This window comes from Ictalurus punctatus, chromosome 10 (genome assembly GCF_001660625.3).
Source record: "Ictalurus punctatus breed USDA103 chromosome 10, Coco_2.0, whole genome shotgun sequence".
In the NCBI taxonomy this organism is placed as follows: Eukaryota; Metazoa; Chordata; class Actinopteri; order Siluriformes; family Ictaluridae; genus Ictalurus; species Ictalurus punctatus.
The window spans coordinates 27,032,501-27,048,929 of NC_030425.2; the positions used below are offsets into that span (position 1 = coordinate 27,032,501).

The 16,429-nt window shown below is 48.7% G+C and overlaps 2 protein-coding genes across 5 annotated transcripts in view; both read left to right on the forward strand.

The window, feature by feature from the left end:
- galnt18b (UDP-N-acetyl-alpha-D-galactosamine:polypeptide N-acetylgalactosaminyltransferase 18b) overlaps nt 1-16,429 on the forward strand; it is a 107,535-nt gene that overhangs the window by 25,227 nt on the left and 65,879 nt on the right. The window lies entirely within an intron of this gene.
- LOC108271242 (NF-kappa-B-activating protein) lies at nt 5,147-8,654 on the forward strand. The gene has a single exon (XM_017478675.3). The coding sequence runs from the start codon at nt 6,359-6,361 to the stop codon at nt 7,502-7,504; it is 1,146 nt and encodes a 381-aa protein (XP_017334164.1). The 5' UTR covers nt 5,147-6,358; the 3' UTR covers nt 7,505-8,654.

Genomic DNA, 16,429 nt, shown 5'->3' on the forward strand with positions numbered 1-16,429 from the left:
GAGTACTTACAGAGCGCTGAGTTCTTACAGAGCGCTGAGTTCTTACAGAGCGCTGAGTACTTACAGAACGCTGAGTACTGAGTACTTACAGAACGCTGAGTACTGAGTACTTACAGAACGCTGAGTACTGAGTACTTACAGAGCGCTGAGTACTTACAGAGCGCTGAGTACTTACAGAGCGCTGAGTTCTTACAGAACGCTGAGTACTTACAGAGCGCTGAGTACTTACAGAACGCTGAGTACTGAGTACTTACAGAGCGCTGAGTACTTACAGAACGCTGAGTACTGAGTACTTACAGAGCGCTGAGTACTTACAGAGCGCTGAGTACTGAGTACTTACAGAACGCTGTGTACTGAGTACTTACAGAACGCTGAGTACTTACAGAGCGCTGAGTACTTACAGAACGCTGAGCGCTGAGTACTTACAGAGCGCTGAGTACTTACAGAACGCTGAGTACTGAGTACTTACAGAGCGCTGAGTACTTACAGAACGCTGAGTACTGAGTACTTACAGAGCGCTGAGTACTTACAGAGCGCTGAGTACTGAGTACTTACAGAACGCTGTGTACTGAGTACTTACAGAACGCTGAGTACTGAGTACTTACAGAGCGCTGAGTACTGAGTACTTACAGAGCGCTGAGTACTTACAGAGCGCTGAGTACTTACAGAGCGCTGAGTACTGAGTACTTACAGAACGCTGAGTACTGAGTACTTACAGAACGCTGAGTACTGAGTACTTACAGAGCGCTGAGTACTTACAGAGCGCTGAGTACTTACAGAGTGTTTACACTCGATTAAACTCCCTCAGAGAAAAAGCAACCTCAACTTTAAATAAATAAACAAACAAACAAACAAATTCATTCATTCATTCGTAAAAACAGCAGAAAACGGAGAAAACAGTAGTAACATGTCAACATTCTAAAAATAATACTAAAGCAGGAAAATAGCAGGAAATTCAGTAAAAACATTCCATTGAATATTCACTACACGCATGTCAAGCGTCAGATGAGACATTTGAAGATGTGTAGAATTGTTAAACGAAGCCGCTTACTGTATGTCGAACAGACTTGTGCTAAGTGCAGCCGAATCTCCCGCGTACGTAAACACCGTGAAGTCTGAAACAGTATTTGTATAGATCTGTATCTAGTTGGTGTGCATCGCATCATTTACAGCCCACGCAGTCAGCGACCATATTTCACAGCAAGCCGAGTCAGCTGATTAAGAAGAAGCGCTGCAGCAAAGCGTAGCTGAACTGTTTCTTCGGAAATTCATGGCATTTTAATGAAGCAAAGCATCCCGGTCTCTCTTCAGCGCTCGCACGCACACATAATGATTGCGGTGTGTTGCAAAATCGAGTACGAACATAACTCATTGTGAAGGCGTCTGCTTCCTGCAGTTCCTCTTGTTTTGTGTTTGTGTAACAGCACACCTGCAGTGTTTGCATTATTGTTAGGTTTTTATGTCTCATTTCTTATGTAGATTACTCAGCGCTGTCCCAAGGCCCATTACACACCCAGCGAAATAAAGCCGTTTGCTTCACACATCTCAGCCTTAATCAGTCGAAACGGGAGCCGGGTTCATGTTATTTATTTATTTTCCCGACCGGAGAAAGCGAGGAGCCTAGACGGCACAGGGGAAGGAATAAAGTGCCGGAGGAAACGGTTTATTTTATCCGTCTGCGGGCTGTCGACGCGGTAAATTTGTGTCCCGATCGTGTCAGGAAGACTTGTCGAGAGCCTGAGACGTCATCCGAGACGCGAGACCGGACGTGCCGTCACTAAACGGAGCCCGCAAGTGGTCGTCTCCGTGACGTCTTCAAACAGGGTAGACGTGGTAGAACTATCAGGGGGTTGAGTCTGGTCCTGCGTTTGGGTTTCAGACATTGTCTCTGATCGCAGTTTGACGCAAAGGTAAGGTACGGGATTGACGCAGGGGCGGGAGTCGTTGCTTCGTGCTGCGGCTCTTCTCCCATAAAGCTTCCACATCCCCGCGTCACACCGTCCACACACTCGCACTCGAAGGACCTGCGTACTAAAGACGCCGATAAGCGATTTCCCAGCGGTTTCACGTTGCGGACAGCGACTACGTTTGCACGGACAGCGGTGATCTAATTATGGACCTCTATTCTGAATAAGACGCGCAGTAATTCCGATTAAGGTGTCTACACGAGTCGCTTTTCGAAAATCCCCTTGTTCCCGTTTTACACGTTCTAGAACGTAGATCGATTAACGGCACACGTCGTCACGTCACCGCGCCACGCCGTCCGACGTTCCCGCCAGGATTTCACGTATCCACATACAGTCGGTCTTCGTTACGGGACCGTATACAGTTTCGGGTGTCTGATTGTTAACCTTACGGTTAATCGTTTGTCATGCTACACGCGCTAATAGACGACCGGTCGAAGCCGCGGGCCGCGTCCCGAACCGCGTACTTGCCTTCTATATGGTATATAGAGATACACGTATTCCTCCTACTATATCGTAGGTAAGTACGCGGTTTCATTATCAAGGATCATGATAATGCGTATTATGAAGCAGCATTCACACTGAAGCTTTTGCCTTGCTGTTTTCCAAAAAAAACAAAAAAAACAACCCAGGAAAAGAATTGAGAAAAACACCTTAATCCCAAGGAGAAGCCGGTCACGTCGTCATAGCTTCAGGCTCCACCTGTGAAAATAACATCCTGTAAGGGCAGATCGGAGTGACCCGCCTGTTACTGTGAGTATAGCTGGCAGACACAGGTCAGAGGTCGACGCCCGCCAGACTGTCAGCTACAGCTTTCTGTCTTGTTCTGATGGGAAATTGCATGTCAGAAGTTTTCCCGCATGCTTGCGGTTGAAGGAAGCATTTTTACAAGCGTGTTGTTCCTGAATAAAGGTGTGGAGTGTGACAAAAATATCACTCCGTGATACTCGAAACTCAAAGAGTTTTTTAAAAAGAACGCAACACTGCGCATAGGTTTGTGAGCAGTCCTGTACGTCGTGATACATGTCGTGTGTCATAGCCATGACTTTGAGAATTGTGATGATATATAAATATATATACATATAAATATATATTTTTCGCCATATCATCCCACCCTTGTTATATGATAACGCCCCGCCTTAGCTTTGAATAAAGAATTGAACACTTTCCTGAAGTGCCTTTAAGGAAAGACAGACGCCGGGGTGAAACTCCGACCTCGTCCGGGGAATTTGCCCAGTGTGGGAATAAATAAATTTTTTTTTTTTTTTTTTTTTTAAATCTTATCTTTTGTTCTAGGGGCGCACGGTGGCTTAGCGGTCAGCACGTTCGCGTCACGCCTCCAGGGGGTTCGATTCCCACCGTGGCCCTGTGTGCGTGGAGTCTGCATGTTCTCCCCGTGCTGCGGGGGTTTCCTCCGGGTACTCCGGTTTCCTCCCCCGGTCCAAAGACATGCACGGTAAAGTGTCCGTAGTGTATGAATGGGTGTGTGTGTGATTGTGCAATGTGATGTATCGGCGCCCTGTCCCCGCCTTGTTCCCCATGCTCCCTGGGATAGGCTCCAGGTTCCCCCGTGACCGTAAAGCGGTATAGAAGATGGATGGATCTTTTGTTCTTTTTAAAGTGACAAGCGAACCCGATTTATCGCCCGAGAAATGGTTTTCAGCTCTCCATCCTAGGGGACGTCGTTTGAGAGCTGCAGCCCGATTGCGGTTGGACGCGGCCGGTGCGTCAGGGGTCCGTGCGGAGTTTCGCTTCCAGCACGCGGCCCACACTCGTCCCTCTCTCTCTCTCTCTCTCTCTCTCTCTCTCTCTCTGACTTTCACCTGCGTGGGGCATCAGATATTCACTGCAGCGCTCGGCACACAGAGCCACAGGGTAAAAATAGACTTTATGATGGCGGCGCAGAGAGATGCAGAGAGCGCGAGGTCACATACACACACTTATACCCCAAGCGTCCTAGCGTCTTCGTCAAGCGTAGATCCGTCCGGAGTACATCAGAAGTCTTATGCTAGCAGGTTAATCGAGCAGCGGCGGTGCCATCGCGTGTGTGGACGAGTATGACCGAAGGGCAGGGGATAAATTTGCAGGAGCTTGTTTCCGAAGGTTCGATCCCGAGAAAGTGGAACAGAACGTGGACGCGTGTAGTGGGGAACTTTCCTTTCTTTTTAACACCTGCGCCACACTACACGATGTAGACCATCATAATCCTGTCGAAAATGTCACACCCGATATATCACGTGAAGATTTCGCGGATTGTGTTTGTGTTTTGTTTTTTGAGCCGGGATCGTGAGCATTTCCTCAGAATACAAAACGACACAGTCGTCTGACTCCCGGCGCCTCGGAGTGCCCCCGCCGGATTTCCAATCTCACCAGCTCCGAACAAACCGATCCGCTCGCTGTCTCTCCACCACAGCGCTGTGGAATCCTCCAACCTGATTGGTCAGAAGATAACTATAAGCCTAATAAGAAACGGATTTTTTAAAAAAAGGAAAAGAACAGACAAACGCGTCCTCGTTGACACGGCGACGTTTTCAGTAAGGAGACGTTTTCATGTCATGCTTATGGAAGGAGTCTCCAGTGTCACGAGTGTCACTGTAACTTCAGGACGGACGAGTTAACGCGTTGTGGTTCCTCGTTAACGTGACAGAGGGGTTTTTTTTTTTTTTTTTGTCGTATTAACTTCAGTAGAGAGAAATAAGAGCGAGTGGTGAGGGATCCACATCCACATCCACAACGTTGCATGTAACTAGAAATTGATCAAAAGGACGACGGCGTTATACTGTATAATTACCTAAAACGTGTAAGCGTTGCCAGATTGTTGTGGTGTAAGAGGAATGAAACGCTGTGAGATGTGCGGTTATGGGAAACTTCATCACACCTCTAACTAACTACTTAACTACTAACTAACTAACTGACTCGCTAGTTTTCGGACAGAAAAAAAATTCCTTCAGTCTGCACAACAAGCAATAAAAAGTGAAACCCTGGGCGTGCCGTCGCCACGGAGACGGTCCCGACTGAGAAAATGGACATTAGCCGCAAGAAAAGCCGTAATATGAACAACGCTGTGGACTTCTGCACACTATATGAGTACGATGGACTTGTAGGAGGACTGAAGGGGTTGGGTTTCCGGGTTGTGGGTGGGGGGTCTGAGGGGGTGCTTCTTCTTCCTTTGTTTTTTTTTTTTTTAAACGAAAATAATTATATAAAAAATGTCGATATGTAAATATACCTAAACTGAATACGTTAAAGGCGTCTTAAAAGTCTGTCTCTTTTTCTCCTTCCAGTGTCCCTCTTTGTCACTCTCTCTATTGCTCTCCTTCTCTACGTCTCATTTTCTCCTGCGCTGTCTCTCTCTCTCTGTCTCTCTCTCTCTCTCTCTTCTTCTCTCTCTGTCTCTTTTCCTCCTTCCCTGTCTCTCTTTCTCTCTGTCTTTTAATCTCTGTCTCTTTTTCTCCTTCCCTGTCTCGCAGTCTCTCTTTTCTCCCCCTGTCTCTTTTTCTCCTTCCCTGTCTCTCTCTGTCTCTCTTCCTCTCCTCTATTTCTCTTTCCCTGTCTCTCCGCCCACTCTTTCTATCTCTTTCCCTTTCTTTCCGTCTCTTTCTTTCTCTCCCTCTCTCCCTCCGTCTCTTTTTCTCCACCCCGTCCTCATCTCCGTCTTTCCGTCCGCGCTCTGTCTCTCTCTCTCTCTCTCTCTGTCTTTTAATCTCTCTGAGTCTTTTTCTCTCTCTGTCACTCTATCACTCTCTTTCTGTCTGTCTCTGTCTCTTTCTCCTTTCCTGTCTCTCTCTGTGTATTGCTCTCTCTCTTTCTCTCCTTATCTCTCTCTATTGCTCTCTCTCTCTCTGAGGATTGTGGGTAACGGGCGAGAGCGCAGGACGGTGGTGGAATTGTTTTTCACCGGCGATTGTTTTATTAATCTAAGCGTTTCTATACTTTTCATGTTGAAACATGTAGATCAATTTTTTTTTTTTCTGTTTCTTTTTGAATGAGTGATTATTCTGTGTCCCCCCCCCCCCCCCTAAATAATTGGTAAATAAAGAGAGTCTAAAAGTCAAAGGGGGCGCCATTACAAACTCGGCACAGCTCACGACACGGCGACGTAAATAACAGTTAGACCTTTTTTGTTGTTGTTGTTGTTGTTCGAAATGCTTTTATTTCCGATACACGGATCAGTGATTCGTTCTTGTCAACACGGTCCGGACGGTCAGTCGGGGTCGAAGTCCGTATTCGGCCGCTCTGAGGATCTAAAGGCACAGCTAGTTCCTCTGAGCGCACGCATGAGTGAATTCTAAATTCTAAATTCCTATTGTGATGGAATTCTTTATCTCAGAAAGCAGCACTCGAAGCGTGTCGTAAAAGAAAGAGACTGTTTAAACACAGCAAAGCGCTCGACGATGCCCAAGCTCAACGGCAACCGCTCGGAGGCCAGAAGCCCGAGAAAGCGCCGCCAGAGCCGCTCGAGCGGCGGAAGTGCGTGGAGCCGCTCGCGGGAGCGCGTGTCGAGTCCTGCGGCCGACGACCACAGACACGACGGGACCGACGGGCGCAAGTCGAAACGGTCCGATAGCAGAGAGAAGAGCCGGAAACGCTTCCGGACGGGCGGCTCGCGCGCTCGGTCCAGAACGAGAGGACGGGAGAAGTCGGTCTGGGCTGACGAGCGGGACCGGGGACACCGTGCGGGCCCGAGATCCGATCACTACTACAAGAGAGACGATATCCAAAGCCAAAGACGAGAAGCCTTCCTCGCCAGGCGCTCGCAAGAGCATGAGAGAATCGCTGAGCGGGGATGTCCTGAGGTCTGGGGCGCTTCACCGAGAGTCCGAGAGCCGGACCCGGACGAACCCACTCCAGTTGAAGCGGACGTGACGAACAGCAGCTCCGAGACAAGTCCCGGAGAGGAGAAGATTGAGAAGAAGAAAAAGAAGGGAAAATCGAAAGAACAAAAGAAAAGTCGCAAGCACTCGGAGGACGCCGAATCCGAAAGTGACGCAGAAGAAGAGGTCAAGAAGAAGAAGGAAAGTAAACGGAAGAAATCCAAGAAGAAGAAGGCTAAAAAGAGCCGCGAAGAGCCGAGCGGTTCCGGCAGTGATCGGTCCTCCGAGGAAGACGATGATCTCGGAGTCCCGTGGGTGGAGAAAACTCTTCTGGATGATAACGTGGTCGGTCCTGAAGCTCCTCCAACTCACACGGCGCAGTATGAGAAACCGTTAGATTTCGGCCGTGCCCTGTTACCCGGTGAAGGTGCCGCCATGGCGAAGTACGTGAAAGCAGGCAAGCGTATTCCGAGGAGAGGTGAGATCGGCCTCGCCAGCGACGAGATCGCGGACTTTGAGAAATCCGGCTACGTGATGAGCGGGAGCAGACATCGGCGTATGGAGGCCGTGCGTATGAGAAAGGAGAACCAGATCTACAGCGCTGATGAAATAAGAGCCCTTGCCTCCTTCAACCTGGAAGAAAGGAGAAAGAAGGAAATGAGAATGCTTTCCAGTTTCCGGGAATCCGTGTACAGAAAGACTCGGGGGAAAAGAAGAGAGCGTTGAAGGCGGTGCTAAAATCCCAGCTCTGGGTTTCATTGTACGATCATTTAGTAGGAACTTCTTAATGTGCGCCAGTGACTGAGGAAGTCATTTCTCAACCTTTGTCTGTGTTTTATTTTCTCCTCTGGATTAAAAAAGCTTCGAGTCTGAAGACGATCTGTCGTATTAATGTCCATAGAGCCGTGTAGACATCATTCAGAATAGATTTAAAATGTACAGATAAAGACACCGAAAACACGCCTCTCTCTCTCTCTCTCTCTCTCTCTCTCTCTCTCTCTCTCTCTCTCTCTCTCTCTCTCTCGTGGTGTGGAGTGCGTGAGAGCGTTTTTTTTTTCTCTTTTTAATTAGTAAATGTGAAGTTTATGCGAGTGTCAGTGACCGGTGAAAGTCGAGCGTGGGGGAGAGTGCGAGCGGGACGCCATGGCCTCTGAGGCCGGCGGGGAGACGCCGTGGCGGAGACACGTGTCAGGTGTGTACCGGAGAAGGGAGAACGGGTGGAGGAGGTTCCGCTAGCGGTGGGAGAGCAGGTCGGGTGCGGGAACATCTCCTCCGCCTCCGGAAGGAACAGAGCGGCGGTAGTTTCCCCCAAAAAAGCGAGATTCGCTAAATACACCACTCAAAAATGGAATCTGGCTGAAAGGTGCTGCGCTACATGTGACCCCTCTGTTTGCCCCTGCGACGCGGGTCGTATTCTTTCTCTCCCTCTCTCCCTCTGTCTCTTTTTCTCCATCCCCGTCTTCATCTCCGCCTTTCCGTCCGCGCTCTGCCTCTCTTTCTCTCTGTCTTTCCGTGTCCCTGTCTCTCTCTGCCTCTCTTTCTCTCTGTCTTTTAATCTCTCCGTGTCCCTGTCTCTCTCTGTCTCTCTTTCTCTTTTCTGCTCCCTCTGTCTCTTTTTCTCCTTCCCTGTCTCTCTCCGTCTCTCTTTCTCTCCCTCTCTCCCTCTGTCTCTTTTTCTCCACCCCTGTCTTCATCTCCGCCTTTCCATCCGCGCTCTGCCTCTCTTTCTCTCTGTCTTTCCGTGTCCCTGTCTCTCTCTGCCTCTCTTTCTCTCTGTCTTTTAATCTCTCCGTGTCCCTGTCTCTCTCTGTCTCTCTTTCTCTCTTCTGCTCCCTCTGTCTCTTTTTCTCTTTCCCTGTCTTTATCTCTATCTTTCCGTCTGCACTCTGTCTCTCTTTCTCTCTGTCTTTTAATCTCTCTGTCTCTTTTTCTCCTTCCCTATCTCTCTCCGTCTCTCTTTCTCTCCCTCTGTCTCTTTTTCTCCTTCCCTGTCTCTCTCCGTCTCTCTTTCTCTCCCTCTGTCTCTTTTTCTCCTTCCCTGTCTCTCTCCGTCTCTCTTTCTCTCCATCTGTCTCTTTTTCTCCATCCCTGTCATCATCTCCGCCTTCCCGTCCGCGCTCTGTCTCTCTCTCTCTCTCTGTCCTTTAATCTCTGCCCCTTTATTTTCCTTTTCTGTCCCTTTATCTCTCTCTGTCTATCTCTCTGTCTCCTTTTCTCCCTCACTGTCTCTCTCTTTGTCTTTCCCTGTGTCAATCTCTCTCTCTCTCTCTCTCTCTCTCTCTCTCTCTCTCTCAGGCAACACATTTACACACACAGGTTACATCTGCAGTGTGACGATAAGGCTCGAGCTCTTGCTCCTCAGTTTCGGCACAGCAGTTTGTTTTGAGTCACGTATTCATAACCGAGCGCTATCAAACCCGTTCTGATCGAGGGGCCTCGGCCTCGGCGATCGGCGTAAAGTAAGGAACACAACACGACAGGATGAGAGGACGCGCCGCTATAGCAAAACATGATCAGCGACACGGCTGTGTGACGAAGCAGGGCTGGTTGTCCCTACAAGAGCACGTCCGGTAGTGATCTATTCTTCTTATGACACAGAGGAACTTCCCAAATATTACAATGGCACGGTGTACTTTTTATCCGTTTGTAGTTACGTTCAACGTTGTGAAACCGCCGCGAAACAAGTTCCTTATTAGCAATACTTATTACTACCGTCGGAGCTACTGTCAAACCTTCTGACCAATCAGAATCCAGATTTCAGTAACACTGCATATTGAGCAGTGATTCTAAATATTTCGAATATTTCCTGTAAAGCAGAGAAAGACTGTAGGAAGATATCGGCGCGATTCCGACTGTCCGGAACATCATTACGGAGCGGCGGTTAAGGGGAAGGAAAGATCTGGGACGCGGGGCAGATAGGTGAACCTAATGTGACGTTAAGAACCCGTAAGTTCCAGAAGGTTTAGCTGGCACAGGAGCGGTCTATTCATCTGCATTGCTTGCACAGGCGTGATCTGCATGGAAGAGTCATCAGAAGGAAACTTTTCCTGTGACTTTATGTCGAAAGGGAATGCCTGAAGTATGCAAAACATTTATCTAGATATGTGTATCTAGAGGTGTTTCGTAAGCTACGTTAGCCCTTTAGCCTGGTGGTGGACGTGTTATGCTTTGGGGTTGCGCGGCAGCCGGGAATTCGCGCAATTCGATTGAAGAACGAGTTCCAGTAAATAGGAGCAAATTCCGGGTGCACGGTGGCTTAGTGGTTAACACGTTCCAGGGTCGGGGGTTCGATTCCCACCGTGGCCCTGTGTGTGCGGAGTTTGTGTGTTCTCCCCGTGCTGCGGGGGTTTCCTCCGGGTACTCCGGTTTCCTCCCCCGGTCCAAAGACATGCACGGTAGGCTGATCGGCGTGTCTAAAGTGTCCGTAGTGTATGAACGGGTGTGTGAGTGTGTATGTGATTGTGCCCTGTGATGGATTGGCACCCTGTCCAGGGTGTACCCCGCCTCGTGCCGGATGCTCCCTGAGATAGGCTCCAGGGTCCCCCGTGATCCTGAAAAGGATAAGCGGTATAGAAGATGGATGAGCGAATTCCGCAACACAGTCAGTAAAGGACATCGATCCGAAACACACCTCAAAATCCATCGTGAACTCCAACGAGAAACGCACGCCGAAGCTGTTCGAATCCTCACACCGATCTGCAATGACCTCGACGTCATCAACAACGTGTGGGTGGATCTTCAAGATGAACAGCACGGCACTAAAAACGGTGCTTTTTAAAACGGCCCACGACCAGCGAGCTCGATCGTCGGCCCCGCTCTATCGATCCGGGAATTTTTTAGTAGGACGTCGTTTGAGAGCTGCAGCCCACTGCGGCCGGTGCGTCAGGGGTCCGTGCGGAGCTTCGCTTCCAGCACGCGGCCCACACTCGTCCCTCTCTCTCTCTCTCTCTCTCTCTCTCTGACTTTCACCTGCGTGGGGCATCAGATATTCACTGCAGCGCTCGGCACACAGAGCCACAGGGTAAAAATAGACTTTATGATGGCGGTGCAGAGAGGTGCAGAGAGCGCGAGGTCACATACACACACTTATACCCCGAGCGTCCTAGCGTCTTCGTCAAGCGTAGATCCGTCCGGAGTACATCAGAAGTCTTATGCTAGCAGGTTAATCGAGCAGCGGCGGTGCCATCGCGTGTGTGGACGAGTATGACCGAAGGGCAGGGGATAAATTTGCAGGAGCTTGTTTCCGAAGGTTCGATCCCGGAGCGCAGCTCGGTAATCAGTGTGCTTTCATATTAGCGATCCAGACACCGCACACTCACACACTCTTATTTGTCATTCATACCGAGTGTTTTCCGACACATCTCACCGCGTTTAATCAGCGCCGTAGTCGAAACTTAATCACACAGACGTGTGCTGAGCTTTCGGTCCAGCTCTACTCTTCCGCACGTGCAGACTCCTCCTTTAAATATTGTTTCTGTAAATATTGTCTTACTTCACACCATTTACGCAAACACGCAAACGAGCGTCTTCGCGTATCGTTAATGGAGACACGTTGTAGAGCCGCGCAGAGAAACCGCCGCAACCCGACCGAGACGTCACTTCTCTCTCTCTGTCTCGCTCGCTCTTTCTGTGTCTTGATCAGTTTCTGTCTCTGTCTCTCTTTTTATCTCTGTGTCTCTCTGGCTCTGTGTGTGTGTGTGTCTCTCTTTTGTACTCTCTTTTTATCTCCTATCTGTCTGTCGTGCTCTGTCTGTCTTTGTCTCTCTTCATATGTGTCTGTCTATTTCTGTCTCTTTTTGTGTCTTTCCCTCTCTCTCTATATCTTTATGCCTTGTTCTAGTTTTTTGTCTCTCTGTCTTTCTGTTTCTCCTCTCTCTCTCTCTCTCTCTCTCTCTTTCTTTCTCTCTCTCTCTCTCTCTCTCTCTCTCTCTTTCTTTCTCTCTCTTTCTCTCTCTTTCTTTCTTTCTCTTTCTCTCTCTCTCTTTCTTTCTCTCTCTCTCTTTCTTTCTTTCTCTCTCTTTCTCTCTCTTTCTTTCTTTCTCTCTCTTTCTCTCTCTCTCTCTCTCATTCTGTCTCTCTTTGTGTGTGTCTCTTTCTTTCTCTCTTTTTGCGTGTGTCTCTTCCTCTCTCTCTTTCTGTCTCTCTTTTTGTGCATGCCTCTCTCTTTCTCTCTCTCCGTCTGTCTCTCTTTTCGGTGTGTCTCTGTCTCTCTTTATCTATCTTTGTCTATACCTTTCTCTGTCTGTCTCTTTCTTTGTGTCTCTCTTTCTGTCTGATTCTCTCTTTCTGTCTCTCTTTGTGTGTGTGTCTCTCTCTTTCTGTCTCCCGTTTTGTGTGTGTCTCTCGCTTTCTGTCTCTCTTTTTGTGTGTGTGTGTGTCTCTCTCTTTCTGTCTCCCTTTTTGTGTGTGTCTCTCTCTTTCTGTCTCCCTTTTTGTGTGTGTCTCTCTCTTTCTGTCTCTCGTTTTGTGTGTATCTCTCTTTCTTTTTGTGTGTGTGTGTGTCTCTCTCTTTCTGTCTCTCTTTTTGTGTGTCTCTCCCTCTTTCTGTCTTTTTGTGTGTGTCTCTCCCTCTCTCCTTTTCTGTGTGTGTGTCTCTCTCTCTCTCTGTTTTTTCTTTTTGTGTGTCTCTGTCCCTCTATCTCTCTTTGTCTATATATTTCTTTGTGTCTGTCTCTCTCCTTGTCTGTCTCTCTGTGTCTTTCGGCGGGCGCCGCGCTGCAGCTGTGTGTATCATCACAGCTCGGCGATTGAAACGTCTCTTTTCTCCTTCTGAATCCAGCACCTTCAGCATCTCGCGTGTAATTGCTCGGCTGCAGATTTAGGACGAGAGCTTGTCCTGCCAGCTCTCCTCTCCTCTCCTCTCCTCTCCTCTCCTCTCCTCTCCTCTCCACCGGTCACGTTTACACTAGATTTCTTTATTTGTGTTGCCTTAAGGGCTTTTCCTCCAAATCCTGTCTTACTCAAGCTGCAGTCTTAAACGATCATCAAGTGATTTCTCCAGATCAGCGCTAAGACTCACGCACAGAGATCCGAGTTATCAGCAAACAGGACTGCAACATACGATTATTTATATATATATATACGTGTGTGTGTGTGTGTGTGTGTGTGTGTGTGTGTGTGGTCACATGATAATGTCTTTCTCTCTTTGTCTAAAAACATATTAAGCTTGTAGTAGGTGGATAGGGGATTTTGAAACTGCCCCTAGGGCTGAATGTGTGCGTCCATGATGCTTTGAGATGTACTGGCATCCCATCCAGAGTGCGTTCCTGCCTCACACCTCAAGTGCTCCTGGGACAGAACAGGAGATGAGTCGAGGTTTTGGGTTGTTCTCAGATACTTCAGCGTTCAACACTGAGGTGTTTTTTTGGTGTTTTCCTGAGTCGTGAAAACAACAACTCATCATTAGATAACTTTCTCCATGGGAAGTGTCGGGATTTCTCAAGCTTTAACCGGGCCGATCTCATCTCATCCCCCCCAAAGTCCCCCCAGAATCCGTATATTTCCTCCGGTTATCGGGCAGCGCGACAGCGACGGCGATAAACACGGCCCGGGCGTAAGCCGTAATTTATACGCTAACCAGACGCGGGCGTCGATTGAGAACTGTGATTAAATTGTGGATGGGATTTTGACCCCCCCCCCCCCACACACACACACACACACACACCTGTGTTCTCTACTACAGCCATGGGTTGGTCTTCCAAAGCGATGACTTCAATTCCCCATGCTGGAATCTTTTCCTGGCCTTGTCGCTGTCAGAGGAAAATCCTGTCCCGTTTTAAAAGCGTCCTCCAGGGTGTGTTGCTTCTGCCAGCTTTTCCCCCGAGTTACCCGAGCGACCTCGCTGTACTCCGTCAAATCGCTAGTGTTGAACGCGGTTCCATCGCTACCGCATCGTCACATGCTCGCAAGTGGACTGCTTCGCTTTTTTCCAGCGTAAGATATTTCCACACTGCAGACATTTCAGTCGCGTAGTCCTGCCGGAGACCGTGCCCCGCGTGACGGCTGACGTAAAAACGGAGGCTTAAACAAAGGTCAGTGCCGAACAGAACCGATACCGATCGGTTAAAATACGCCGTAACCGGAACAGATACCGACATCCCGACCGCCGGGTTCCGTCGTCAGGGATCGAGCTCGCAATCTTTCGACGATGATAATGATAACGAGTCTTTATCGGTCACGTATACATTACAGCCCAGTGAAATTCTTTTCTTCACATACCCCAGCATGCCAGGACGTTGGGGTCAGAGTGCAGGGTCAGCCGTGATACAGCGCCCCCTGGAGCAGGAGCAGAGAGGGTTAAGTGCCTTCCTTCAAGGGCCCGACAGTGCCAGCTTGGCAGCGCCGGCGTTTGAACCCCCGACCTTCTGATCAGTAACCCAGAGCCGAGACGTTCTGAAGCCAATACGCTTCTATTCACGTCTGTGTGATAATTCCACACTCGACTCAAACCAATTCCACACTCGCTCTCTCAACGAGTCCCAGATTCCAGAGCAAGACGGAAAAAAAAAGCCCCGGCGCAGTGACGGGAGGCCATTTCATCATAACCTGCCGAGCTCTTATCCAGTCATAAATATTTCAGCAGTGGAGAGATGAGTTTTTGTATGAATCGTGTGCGGTTACACCTGAAGCAGCGGCGCTGCAGTAAAAACCCCACTGCTTCTGTTTGTTCACAGCTTGACGCCATTTTTCAGTGTTTTCATGCTGATCAGAACAAGCAGCTTCCAGCGCAGGCATGTGCCCGTAGAGTCTCGTACGATAAGTAAGGGATAAAAACACTACATGGCACGCTGTTACGGGAAAATAATCATCCACAGGGTGGTGTGATGAAGTGGAGTTCCTGTTAGCACGCTGGTCGTTTCCCGTCGTGATATTTTTCCGCTCTTTTTTTTTTCTCTTTACGCCGCAGCCATTCCGCAAACGATCCCGTTATAGTTATTCCGATCCTTTTATAGTTACGTTTAACGTGGCGAGACGGGTTTATCACCCCATACGCCACCAGCTTCTCTTTTTCTTCGATTTCTTAATGTTAACAAGTCTAAAACAACACACACACACACACACAATAAAAAAAGCGCAGCGTGCGACGTTGCGAGTCAGGATTTCATTCTTAAAGAACGCAAGCTCCTGCGAATCGTGTTTCGTTACAGAGGCCGAGATCAACGAGATCGGATATAGCGCATGGGACAAAGGAAAAACGGTACCGTATTCCATTCCACATTTCGTCATCGGCGTAATAGCGCTTTGCCGTTCGAGAGTCCGAGAGTGACGCTGCGGCGGCGCTTTAGTCCGTTAATCTGTACGATCTCCTCAAGCATCCAAAGCTCCAACACTCACGCCGATACCGCCGTCCGTGTCATTTACGGCATTCGGTAGACGCGCTTATCCAGAGCGACTTACGGTTATCTCATTCATACACCTGAGCAGTTGAGGGTTAAGGGCCTTGCTCGAGGGCCCAACAGTATTAGCTTGGCAGTGCTGGGGCTTGAACTCCTGACCTTCTGATCAGTGTCATTGCTCTCGTCATCTTGTACATCGCTGACTAGCCAATCCGAGTTTCTCCGGTGACTCATCGTCGTGTAGCCGCATTGCATTCTGGGACTCTCGAGTTGCTCCGTTTGCGCCAGTGTCTCCACTATTTCTGAATGGCAAAACAAGCTGTTGCTTGTGATGTAATGTAACGATACGTTCTTGTTGTTGTTGTTGTTGTTGTTTATTCATCAGTCATCGCTAAAGGTGACAGGTTTCATCTTCGAAAAATATAAGCTCTCCCGAGTCTCGTCACATGGCAGCGTTCCCGTGAGCCAGCGCAGTAATAACGCAGCTTATTAGATGGCTGCCATTTTAGATGAGGTCTTCGAGATCAACCTCCCCTGCTTATTTTAGCGATGGAGGGAAATTACAGAAGGTTCGAAAGTGACCCGAAGGATCGCGGTGATTTATTGCGACATCGTGGTGAACCAGCGAGAAGTGACAGAAGATACCTTAAAGCACTCTCCTCAGCGAAAAGAGCAGCGCACTTTGAACTCTCCGCAGCAGCGTCCCTTCAAGATCAACCCCGGCTCGAGCTCGCGTCTGACGATTTATTTCTCGGTGAGAAACTCATTTCGCCGATATGACGGCGACGAGGTTGGACTGACCCGTAGCAGATACCCAGCAGCTCATTGTGCAGGAGGCGGTAATGGTCTCGGCTTGTGCATTATTTATGAACGCCGGCGGTGGCTGAAATAACCATGATGAGAGGCCTCGTTCTCGGCCATGGAGCTCACATTCATTCGGACGATCTGATATATGAGCCGGTGGTTCAGCGGATGAAACGGAGCCTGAGCTCTTTGCATAGTTTATCAGTGCAGTTTGAAAGGGAGATGAATTTATCAGGATCTGCTCAGATCTTTATTTCATGCACTTTTTTTTTTTTGCTCGGTTTCGGTTCTCTGATTAGCTCAGATTAATGATCCTTCAAGGAAGTACCACTCCTTCTCGCTTCAGTAAGGGCTGAAATATTATTCCTGTACAATATCAGTATGGTGATGAAGTTCTTTATACGGCAACGCTGTCGAATTCTCAATTCTGATTGGTCAGAAGGTGTCGATTCTTTTTCTATAGCAAGATTGCTGACAGTAGTGAAGCTAGTTCTGATATATTGTGGCTTCC

Bases quoted from the DNA above. Each gene is read 5' to 3' on its own strand.
- LOC108271242 (XM_017478675.3), top strand. From the start codon at position 6,359: ATGCCCAAGCTCAACGGCAACCGCTCGGAGGCCAGAAGCCCGAGAAAG.